This window comes from Bos taurus, chromosome 18, assembly GCF_002263795.3.
Source record: "Bos taurus isolate L1 Dominette 01449 registration number 42190680 breed Hereford chromosome 18, ARS-UCD2.0, whole genome shotgun sequence".
NCBI lineage: Eukaryota > Metazoa > Chordata > Mammalia > Artiodactyla > Bovidae > Bos > Bos taurus.
In genome coordinates, this window is record NC_037345.1 from 51,827,819 (window position 1) to 51,840,032 (window position 12,214).

At 53.3% G+C, this 12,214-nt stretch overlaps 2 protein-coding genes across 2 annotated transcripts; one reads left to right on the forward strand and one right to left on the reverse strand.

Moving 5' to 3' along the window:
• Positions 1–1,361: 1,361 nt before the first annotated feature.
• ZNF428 (zinc finger protein 428) lies at positions 1,362–10,412 on the reverse strand. Its single transcript, NM_001192364.1, has 3 exons — positions 10,346–10,412; positions 6,952–7,176; positions 1,362–1,870 (listed from the first exon to the last, which is right to left on the reverse strand). The coding sequence occupies exons 2-3, from the start codon at positions 7,025–7,027 to the stop codon at positions 1,362–1,364; spliced, it is 585 nt and encodes a 194-aa protein (NP_001179293.1). The 5' UTR covers positions 7,028–7,176; positions 10,346–10,412.
• Positions 1,870–7,210, forward strand: SRRM5 (serine/arginine repetitive matrix 5). Its single transcript, XM_010815259.4, has one exon. The coding sequence runs from the start codon at positions 4,839–4,841 to the stop codon at positions 6,990–6,992; it is 2,154 nt and encodes a 717-aa protein (XP_010813561.2). The 5' UTR covers positions 1,870–4,838; the 3' UTR covers positions 6,993–7,210.
• Positions 10,413–12,214: the final 1,802 nt, after the last annotated feature.

Here is a 12,214-nt window from a genome sequence, read left to right on the forward strand (position 1 = left end):
GCCTCCTTGATGCCCCACACCCTCACCTAGAAGGCTCCTCCCACCGCAGCGCCAGGCTCCCTCCCTCCCCTTCTCTGGTCTCTCTTCACCTCACGGAGGTGACGTCACTATTTAAAACTGCTCTCTTCTCTGCTCTAGTCTCCTCCCCAGTGCTCAGCACCATCAAGCACGTTACGCCTTTCTCGTCCGTTTCTTGTTTACTATCTGTCCCCACCAGGGGCCCCTTCTCACTTCCAGGTAAGCTCCATGAACACAAGGATTTTATCTCATTCACTGGTGTGTTCTCAATGCTTAGCACACAGCCAAGAATTGAAAAGATATTTGTTAAGTGAATTAATGGCTCACAGTCCCTACCTTGCAGAGTTATTCTAAGGGCCTGATGATCTCATGCAAATAAAATGCAGCACTCTGTTAAGTGATGGGAAAACAGCAGCTGTAATTATAATTAAGGTTCTATTTTTGTGTGTTCCTAGATGCACAACTTTTCTGAGTCAATACACTGAATACATAAAGCTCTTGGACTGGCATTTGGCACTCAGGAAGCGCTCAGGAAGCAGAGCTATGATTATAATTAAAGTCCTCTTTGTGAAGGTTCTTGGATGAAGTGGCAGAGCGTGCTCGCCGTCTTCCACAAACGTTTTCTGCTTTCTGGGCACTTGGCGAGACCGCCTTTCCCACACTCCCTTGCAGCGAGCTGCGGTCACGTGATTCATCTCTCAGCCATAGAACGCTAAGTGGCAGCGGTACGTGCCCCTTCCAGACTGGGACTTCTCCGCAAGCATGTAAGCCTCTCCTCTTCCACCCATAGAGCCCCAGCCAGGGACATCCAGCCATGACCATGTGAATGACAAAAGGATGGCCTGGGCCTCCCCAAATCACCATATGCAGGTTACTCGCCAACCTTGGACTACCATGTGAGTGAGAAACAAAACCCTCTTGTGTCTGAGCCCGCACATCATAGGGTCTATGATTAAATACACAGAAACCACATTGAACTATGCACTTAGTAAACATTAATTACCATGGTAACAATGATCCTAAGGTTTCCCCAAGAAGGAGCCCGGGGATGGTGAGGTAAATGCCCAGGCTCACGCCTTACACACTTGAGCTTACACACACACACACACACACACACACACACACACACACCCCAAAGGCACACTGGACCGACACACAGAATTTGGCTTTTATTCTGGCCTTCACATGTCTACTGCTAAGACGACACAGATTGGAGGGACCCCATCCCCTTGACCACCCCAGTGTCCTCAGCCCCCTCCTCCCACCCCTCCCACCCCTCCCGCCCCGCCCTGCCCGCCCACCCCCGCCCACCCCTCTACCAGGCGCCCTGGGTGGGGCTCTGCCTACACCTCCCCGCGGGCGTGCAGCATGAAGTGCCCGTGCAGCTCGCCGAGGCTGTCGAAGGAATCCTCGCACTCAGTGCAGTGGTAGGTGCCCTCCTCCTCCTCCTCCTCCTCCTCGTCCTCCTCGTCCCTCCCGGTGGGTCGGCCCTCCCCAGCCCGAGGCGCGCCCCCCTCTTCCTCCCCAAGGGCCCGCGTTTCAGGGGCTGGTGCTTCCTGGGGGGCTACCGCAGGGCAGCAGAGCCGGCAAGGTGGGGTGCCCGGAGGGGCCTCCCCGAGGGGTGAGCGGCCACAGAGCTGGCAGGGCTGGGCTGGGGGGCCGGGAGGCTGGGCCGCACGGGGGGCCCGGCGGGATGGGCCGCCACGGCCCCCACCCAGGCGCTGCTTCACCTTGTAGCCGGGGTCATATTCAGGATCGTCAGTGGTCTCCTCCTCCTCCTCTTCTTCCTCGTCTTCCTCTTCGGAGTCTGGCTCTGAGAGAGTGTACTCGGAGTCAGAGGAATGCTCGGGGCCTGCAGGGGGTGGTGGGTAAGGAGACAGTGCGTCACAGGACAGAGGGCTGTGCCTGGCTGTCCCCTCCAGGAGACCCATGCAGACTCACTGCAGTACTGGGCCCAACCCTGCTCTGTGCACTGACGAACCCCCGGCGCACAGAACAGCCCGGCACGCAGGAGATGCTAGGAATCTGTGCGTCAAGGAAACGCACATTTTTTAAGAACTGCATCTTAGGGGGTTAAAAAGAACAAAGTAGAGAAATAGGAATAATAAAAGCAACAGTGATAGCGTCCACTGCTATTTTAAGAACTTTGGGGTTTTTGGCCATGCCGTGCAGCATGCCGGACCTTACTTCCTCAACCAGGGATCGAACCTATGCCCCCTGCGATGGAAGCACTGAGTCTTAACCACTGTACTACCAGGGTATTCCCAAGAACCTTATTTTTTATAAATACTAACTCAACTAATCTTTACAACCACCCTGAGAGAGTTACTATTATTATTCCTAAGTGACAAATGGGGAAACCGAGGCATGGAGATGCGGTGACTCACTGGCCTCCAGTCACACAGCTAAAAGGGAAAGCTAAATGTGGGTGATGGCCTAGCACCGCTCATTTAGGGAGGCAAACACTTGAGCAGATATTTCAGCAAATTAAAACACATATATATACATACTTTGAAATACATGGTTTTATACTAATATATATGCATGAGTGCATGCTCAGTCGCTTAAGTTGTGTCTGTCTCTTTGCAACCCTGTGGACTGTAGCCCGCCAGGCTCCTCTGTCCATAGGGCTCTCTAGGCAAGAATACTGGAGAAGGTTGCCATGCCCTCTCCAGGGGATCTTCCTGACCCAGGGATTGAATCAGATCTCCTGCACTGTAGGCAGATTCCTTACCACTGAGCCACTGGGAAGCCCAAGAATGCTGGAGAAGGCAGCCTATCCCTTTTCCAGGGGATCTTCCCTACCCAGGGATCAAACCCACGTCTCCTGCACTGCAGGCAGACTCTTTACCGCTGAGCCACCGGGAAGCCCTTTATAAAATATATACATATAAGCCTTTTATATACACATACATATATATATATATATATATATGTATACAAAAAACATCTAGTAAAGTGAGTTAAAATATTTGTAAGAATAGGTGTATTACTGTGATTTCATGGGTATGAAGGACATACCTAGGACAAATTTACGTTTAAATAAAGTAAAAAGTGTAAAGTGGATACACAGGGAAGGGCGACACCAACAGCTGTTACGGGGGCTGTGGACCCCAGCCCCAGTCAGAGGGAGCCCCTACTGTGGTAGCAATGGCAGTGTGGGAAATACTGGCTGCTTTAGGAATGGTGGCCTAAGCCTGCCAAGAACATCTCCTAAGACTGCGACAGCTCAGCCCTTTGTCCATGGCCCTCCGCCTTAGTCTCCCCCAGCAGCGTATGGGGACCCCGTTACAACTGGGCCAGCCACATTCCTCACATCCCTCAACACCCAGGCCAGACCCCACCTCAGGGACTTCGCCTCCCTTTCTGCAGATGGACCTAGGCTTGATCCCTCCCTTCCATCACACCTCTGCTCAGGCGTCATCTCGGTGAACACCTGGTCAGTAAGTCTGACTGGCAGTCCCTCCCGAGCACTCCCTACGCCCTTCACTCAGCTTTATCCGTTTCCTCAGTTTACTGTATGCAACTCCTGCTACGTGTTTACTGCCTGTCCCTGAGAGCAGGGGCTTTGTCTCATTCATGGCTGTGCCCCGAGCATCTAGAACACTTCCCTTGTGCCTGGCATTCAATTTGACAGCCTTTTCTGTGGCTTTCCATGTGCTGGGAATGTCTCCTGTTAGCCTTTAGGACCTTCCTCTTTGCTGAGGGCACCCCAGATCTCCTGACCCCAGGCAGCCAGTCACTTCTGCTCTCTGGCTGTCCTAGTCCTGAACCTTCAGGGAGGTGCCCATCTGAAGTTCTTCCCCACTGATCAGCGGACAGGCCTGGGCTGACTCACTGCTGGGTCCCCAGCATCACCCAGCTTGGAAGCCCAGGTTATAAATGTCTGTGCCTCTCTGTGGCTCCCTGTCTCTTACTTGTTCCTGCCTCTGTCCTGCTCTCTCTCTGTCACGTAAAGAGCCTTGGTGTGGGCTGGTCCCTGGGCCTGGAACGCTGTTCCCCACTCTGTCTGCCTGGCGACCTCCTACTCATCCTTCAGGACCCAGCACAGGCTCCGTCCTCCTTGAAGTTACCACCCCGATGACTTCAGGTCGGGGGTCTCTGCCCTCTTCCCTCCACCCTGGCTCCACCTCCCCGTCACTGTCCTAAGGGCTGAAGCCATCTGGGCCCCAGAATGTCTCCCCCATCAGGCTAGGAAGCCCTCGGGGCAGGGCTGACTCATCTGGGGTCCTCAGCAGGCCTCGTGGGTGGGATGAGCAGGGCCGCCCTGCTCCCTCCCCTCCAGGCCTTTGCCTCTGCTCCCCTCCTGCCTGGGACGACCCTTTCCTTCTTGACTAGCAAACTCCTGCTCCTCTTTAAGGCCCCAGCTCCATGTCACCTCCTCTGTGAGGTCCTCCCGGACTGCCCAGGTGGTCAGTGCCTCTCTTGTCTGGGTTCCCCCTACCCCCAACATACCCTGACCGCCTGGCCTGGGCAGTGAATGTCTGGGTACTGGAAACTCCTGGAGGGCAGGACCTGGGTCTCACCCCTCTCTGCATCCTCTCCTTATCCTGAGCATAAGGCAGCCTGAGGAGGCATATGCTGAAGGGCTGTGAAGCACACCTCCAGCTTTGGGCCCATCCCAAAGCCCAGCCCAAAGCTGGGGCCCCACCCCTCTTTCTCCTCCCACCTCTGACTTCACACAACCCCTCCAGGGTCTTCACTGCCCACTGTGACTTCATGAAGTTGGCTTGAGCAAGGCAATCAGGTAGTCACCTGTGGCTACCAGGCCTTTTGTGTCCACCGTGACTTCCAGGCCCACGAGCCCTTTCACAGCCACCATGCCTTCTCCACCTACAAGAGCCCCAAAGCCCAGCACATCTCCGGCACCCACTGGACCCCCGATGCCCACAGCATCTCCCAAGCCTCCCGCCTCCTTGAAGACCCCCAAATCGGCAGTGCCCAACAGCCCCTCGGCATCCACCAAACTGTCCACAGCCCCCACCTCAGTTACAAGCCCAAGCAGTTCCAAATCTCCCAAATGGGCGAAGACCAAGACAGCCCCTTCTAACCAGCCCAGCCACAAGTCGCGAGTCCACAGCCAGGCACGCACGCCCAGCAAAGCCAGCACCGACACCCGGGCCAGCACCGACACCAGGGTCAGCAAGGCCAGCAAGGCCAGCGGGGTAAGATGCCCCCAGCACCGAGGCACCCGCAGCCGGGGCAGAACTCCTGGCAGAAAGGGAAGCCGCAGCTCCAAGCGGTCAGCCAACAGGGCCAGCACGCCAAGCAGGATAAAAACTCAAGGTGCCAGACCAGGCATGCCCAGCAAGGTGAGAACTCCTACTTCCCAGCAAAAACAGGGTATGGGGAAGAGTTACAGCCGGCCTAGAACCAGCAACCAGGAAAGGAGTGAGAGCCAGCCTAGAAGTGTGAGCCGAAAGAAGAGCTACAGCTCCCCAGGAGCCTCTGATATGGGAAAGAGTTCCAGCCCAGCAGCAACCTCCAGCAGGGCAAAGAGTTACAGCCCCACTCGAACTCCCTTCGAGGAGACAGGTTACAGCCACTCTCCATCATCGTCGCGGAGGGTGAAGAGTTACAGTCAGATGATTACCCCCAGCAGGGAATGGAGTTACAGCCCGACTGAAGCGTTCAGCAAGGTCGAGAGTTACAACCAGGATAGTATGCCCAGCCGGCCCCAAAGTCACAGCCGGTCTAGCAGCCCCAGCCGGCCCCAAAGTCACAGCCGGTCGAGAACGCCCAGAAGGGCAAGAAGTCACAGTCAGGAGAGGGCCTACAGCAGGGTGAGAAGTCACAGTTGGAAGAGAAATCACAGCAGGGCAAGAAGTCGTACCCGGAAGGGAACTCCCAGTCAGATGGGAAGACAAAGTCAGTCAAGAATCCGCAGCAAGGGGACAAATTATAACCAATCTAGAACCCCCAGAAAGGAAAGAAGTCACAGCCAGTCTAGAAGCCACAGCAAGGAGAGCGGTTACAGGCGATCTAGAACTCACAGCAAGGAGAGAGGTCGCATATGGTCTAGAACCCCCAGCAAAGAAAGAGACCACAGCCGATCTAGGACCCCCAGTGAAGAGAGAGACCACAGTCGATCCAGAACCCCCAGCAAGGAGAGAGAATACAGCCAAACTAGAACCCTCAGCAAGGAAAGATATTACAGCCGATCTAGAACCCCCAGAAGAGAGAGAGATCACAGACGATCTCGAACCTCCAGCAAGGGGAGAGATCACAGCCAACCTAGAACCTCCAGAAAAGAGAGAGATCACAGACGATCTCGAACCTCCAGCAAGGGGAGAGATCACAGCCAATCTAGAACCCCCAGCAAGGGGAGAGATCACAGCCAACCTAGACCCTCCAGCAAGGAGAGAGATCACAGACGATCTCGAACCTCTAGCAAGGAGAGAGATCACAGCCAAACTAGAACCTCCAGAAAAGAGAGAGATCACAGACGATCTCGAACCTCCAGCAAGGGGAGAGATCACAGCCAATCTAGAACCCCCAGCAAGGAGAGAGATCACAGCCAAACTAGAACCTCCAGAAAAGAGAGAGATCACAGCCAATCTAGAACCCCCAGCAAGGAGAGAGATCACAGCCAAACTAGAACCTCCAGAAAAGAGAGAGATCACAGACGATCTCGAACCTCCAGCAAGGGGAGAGATCACGGCCGATCTAGAACTCCTGGAAAGAAGAGAGACCACAGCCGAACCAGAATGTCCAACCAAGAAAGTGACCCCAACAAGGAGAGCAATTCCAGCCAATCTACAACCCACAGCAGTCTCAGCAGGAAGGGATCCCCTAGCAGAGCACAGAGTCCTAATGGGAAGAGAACACCTAGCGAGACAAGGAACCACTCGCAGTCAAGATTTCTTAGCAGAGCCCCAGTCCCAAACCAGGATGATACACAAGCCGACACTACCGCCTCTAAGGCCGTCTCACCTGGAGAAAGGTCCTCATCATCTTCTTCCAAGCTGGCGTAGCCCCCCGTCTCAGCTGGCTCACGGGTCTCTGTCATGGCCGGGGGAGGGGACAGGAGACAGGAGCAGAGCAGAAGCTGGGCAGTGTCCCTCCCTGGCCAGCTTTCCACAGCCACACCTTGGCCACAGGTCTTCTAATGTGGATGTCGGCTTGTAGTGAGGGATGCTGGACAGGGGAAGGAAAGACCTGTGGCGACAATAAATTTTTACATAGCATCTGCCTCCCCAGGACTCAGTGTGCTCAGTGTGGGTAAGGCAGATGATCCCAGCTCTGTCCTGGCTGTCTACAGGGCCGTGACTGCAGGCTCTGTCCCTCTTGTGGGCTTTAATTTCCCCATCTGGTTCTCATTTAATGGGGTGTGAAAGGATAATATTCCAAATTATTTAACAAGGAGTACTAACATGAGCACCAATCAGGACTGAGAGTGGAATGTGGGCCTCTTGCTAGGCATTAATCCTTACTTGCTGGGCTCTGGGTAAACCTGGAGTTGGGAGAAGACTCCAAATTGGGAAGCAAGGGTAGGGATTACTTGGTATACTGGTGATACACCAACCAGTCTAGAAGTCATTCTGTATTTAAACAACTAGTAAGGCGATGGCACCCCACTCCAGTACTCTTGCCTGGAAAATCCCATGGATGGAGGAGCCTGGTGGGCTGCAGTCCATGGGATCACTAAGAGTTGGACACGACTGAGTGACTTCCCTTTCACTTTTCACTTTCGTGCATTGGAGAAGGAAATGACAACCCACTCCAGTGTTCTTGCCTGGAGAATCCCAGGGACGGGGGAGCCTGGTGGGCTGCCGTCTATGGGGTCGCACAGAGTTGGACACGACTGAAGTGGACTTAGCAGCAGCAGCAGTATGGCAGCACTTAATTTGTGACTGTCAGCCCTAATTCTTTATCAGTTTACACCCTAGCAAGAGGATATCTAGGTCTGAATCCTAAATCTGCCACATTCTAATTGTGCAGCTTCTAGCAAAGGGCCTACTTTCTCTAGTCTATTTCCTCCTAGGTACAAAAAAGTCTTCCAGAGCTTAATTTATGTATTTGTAACCATAGTGAGACAGATTATTATCTCTTTTGTACAGATGAGGAAACTGAAGCACAAAAAGGATTAACAAGTAGCCCAAGGTAATCGTGGGTGGGTGAACTAGGATTTAAAGCCATGTCATCCTACCTCTCAAAAAATGATCCTTCAGCTGAAAAGATTTTTTGAAAATTCAGTAGATTCATTCGTATCAAATGCTGGTATGTGGCAGGTACTCCATTAATGGTGGCTATTGGTGTCCCCACCCCCAACCCTCTATAAACCCCAGTCATTTCAGACTCTCACCTCTCCCTGTGAACACCAAGATTTTTCACAACTGTGCGCTTAGTCGTTCAGTTATGTCCAGCTCTTTATGACCCATGGACTGTAGCATGCCAGGCTCCTCTGTCCATGGGGGTTCTCCAGGCAAGAATACTGGAGTGGGTTGCCATGCCCTCCTCCAGGGGATCTTCCCAACCCAGGGATCGAACCCAGGTCTCCCGCATTGCGGGTGGATTCTTTACCAGCTGAGCTACCAGTGAAGCCCCTTCTTCACAACTGTGGGGCTTAGTAATCCTGCAATTGCTGTCTAGAATGGGCTCCTTCCTGACTCTCTGCTTGGAGAACTCTTAATCTCTCTCTGAACCCACCTCACATACAAGAACCTCTATACTTCTCCCCAGCCAGACACCACCTCTGCCTCTTTGAAGATGCCTTCCGACTCCTCTACTTTCTCTCCCTCTTCATCAACACTACACACGTACACATGGCACTTCTTTTGTCTCTCACTGTGCTTCTTGACAGCAGAGTGCCAGGCTGAGCAAATTATGAAGGGGCTGGCAGCCTCAGCTGCACCTCTTACATGCCAAGGCCCGTGCTGGGTATTGGGTAATATGGTGGAAAATACATGATCCTAAGCCTAAGGGGTCATGTTTAATGCTGGGGACTAAAGAGAAAAAGATTAAGATTGAGCCTGGAGGAGGCTGAGGCATGGCAAAGCTGGCATCAGTGGCAGGTGAGCTTTCTAAAGACACCTGGATTGGGCTTTAAGGACAGAAAGAATTCATAAATGGCAGAGAAGAGTTCTTATAATACTCTGTTGCCTATAGTGTTAGCCGCTCAGTCATGTCCTACTCTTTGCTACCCCATGGACTGTAGCCCACTATACTCCTCTGTCCATGGAATTCTCCAGGCAAGAATACTGGAGTGGATTGCCATTTCCTTCTCCAGGTGATCTTCCCAACCCAGGGATTGAACCTGGATCTCCTGCATTGCAGGCAGATTTTTTATTTACCATCTGAGCCACCAGGGAAGCCCATTGCCTATAGGGCCCCATTTAATTTGGGAATTCTACTTCATGCCAGGATAGGTTGCCAGATTTAGTAAATAAAAATATACAACACCCAGTTAAATTTCAATTTGCGATAAACAGATGGTCTTTTAGAAATGTACATCTCAAATATTGCATGGAACATAGGTATATTAATCAATTCTTTGTTGTTTATCTGAAATTCAAATCTAACCGGGTGGTCTATATTTTAACTGGCAACCATACACCAGGGACAATCAGAACTTCCTATGGGATTACCAGGAGACATTGCTCAGCAGTCCTGCCTACCCATCCCCAAGCCCACAGCATACTAAGCCCCTCCCAGAGTATTCCAGATGTCAGATGGAAACATTCCTCGGTGCTCAAGTCCCATTCCTACGTGAATATGGGGGCCAGACTGGCTTCCACGATCTTAGAGGGGAATAAATGAGACTCCCTCACTATTATAACACAGTGCCGGAGACCCCACAACGTCCAACTCCCAAGACGCCAAGCGCGAACATAATGGGCACCCGTTCCCACAATGCTAGGGAGAAGAAGCAAGAGCAAAATCTTAGGACTATAAGGACCAGTGCCCACAGTGCCCTGGTACTGCAATTTCTCCCAGGATGCCTTGGGCCTGTAACGACCACCTTCCAAGGCGCTCTTCGTCAAAGCACTCCAAGCTTCCAGGACGCTGAGCGGAAGGTGTGTGTGACAAAAGAGACGGTTCCCCGCAAGAAGCTAGGATAATCCCAGAATGCTCCAGACCCATTAACGACTAGTAGCCAGACTCCCACAATGCTTTAGGGCAGGGCGTCCGGTTTTCCCAGGATGCCCCCAGAGCGGCATAGAGCCGCGTTGTGGGAGAAAAGGGAGCCTGGGTCTCGCTTTCGAGTCATCACAGCCCAAGACCGCTGCCGACTCCTCGGTGACGGGAGCCGTCACTCCCATCATGCAGCGCTGCCGTAGTGCCCGCTTCCCAGCATGCCCCGCGCACCTCCATCCCGGACACTCACCGGCGCTGGCGGCCCCAGTTCTGGCTCGGCGGCAGCGGTTGCACGCCCAGGCTCTGCGCCTGCGCTGCAAGTAGGGTAGGAGGGAGTGCGAGGGGCGTGAAGAGCCTAGGGCGCTTGCGCGACGAGATAGACCATTCCTGTCGCGGAGTGGGAAAGGGGGCTCTCTGGGTCGGGCCATCGATGAGGCTCGCGCAGGGGGTTCCGGGCTTTGCCCCTCGCTGTCCGGTTTACTTGGTACAGTCCGCAACCGGACCGAACAAGAAACGGCAAGGCTCGCGCGTGCATGAGCGCTCGCATGAACGCGCCAACGGATAATAGGATGCTCCGAGAGTGGGGTGGGGGTGTCAGCTCGGCCCGGATCCCGGACCCGAGGCCTGCTCATTTGCATAATCTTAGCGCGGGACAATGGGAGGCCTAGGGCGCTGAAGGGGTTGATTTGCATATTCCCCTGAGGGGCCATACTCCTGAGCGCAGAGATTAGCATATGCGGGGCAAACTGGGGTGGGCATGGGGCGGGGAGTGGGGGTGGCGGTGGGGCGGAGGTGGGGGGCGGGGGGCGACTGACTAGCGCGTGCGCAGAGGGACTGCGGACTAGCGCGAAGCGGGCATCCTTGGTGTAATTGGGATCTGTTTGCATTTGGTGTCTGGGCACAAGGGACGAGACCCTCACCAACCCTCACAACCCTCCCTTCCCACAAGCAGGATAAACATTTATTGTTCACTTGTGCTAGAGGGCACTATGGTTTCCGCAGCGAGCATAGCCAGCATCATAGCTGCTGGCCTCCCAATCAAAGGAAGGAGATTCACTTATAATCAGGACCACAACTGAGTGTTTAGACTTGGGATGAGTAAAGCAGAGGAAGCTATGGGAGTCACAAGAGGCGCATGCCCCAGGGAGTCTTTGGCACACGGAAGAGCAAGGACAAAGGCCTAGAGGCAAATTTTTTAAAAAGTTGAATGGTTTGAGGAAGTGAAAGCAGTTTAGTATGCCTGGAACAAAGGGAGGGGAAGTTCCTCCAGGTGAAGTTAAGAGCTCAGACTTTAAGATGAGAGTATAGGAAGCTATTGCAGCATTCTTAGTCTTCCTGGAAATGACTCACTTTCCAATTGAAAACTCTCCAATGAGATCCCATTACACCTGGAAAGAAAATCAAAGGCTTTATCAGGTCCCTGGGGCTTCCCTAGTGGCTCAGACGGTAAAGAATCTGCATGCAATGCAGGAGACCTGGGTTCGATCCCAAGATCAGGAAGATCCCCTGGAGAAGGGAATGAAAACCCACTCCAGTATTCGTGCCTAGAGAATTCCATGGACAGAGGAGCCTTTTGGGCTTCAGTCCATAGCATCGCAAACAGTCGGACGGACTGAGCCACTAACACTTTGACTTCCCTGGTAGCTCAGCTGTTTAAGAATCCACCTACAATGCAGGAGACCCCGGTTCGATTCCTGGGTCGGGAAGATCCCCTGGAAAAGGGATAGGCAACCCACTCCAATATTCTTGGGCTTCCTTGGTGGCTCAGCTGATAAAGAATCTGCCTGCAATGTGGGAGACCTGGGTTCAATCCCTGGGTTGGGAAGAATCCCTGGAGTAGAAATGGCTGGAGAATTCCATGGAGTGGGGTCTTAAAGAGTCTGACAGAACTGAGCAGTTTTCACTTTTCAGGGGCTAAACACCTGGTCTAACCCACTCATCTCTGACTTCACCCCCATCCCCTCCTCTCTCCACTGGGGTGCTGTCTACCTGAGCCTTACCGTCTTAGGCACTTGCCATTGCTGTTCCCTTTGCCTGAAAATGCTTTCTTCTCTGATCTTCAAATAACTGTTTGCTCGTCATTCATATCCTGGCAGAGGTGTCAATCTGAGAGGTTTTC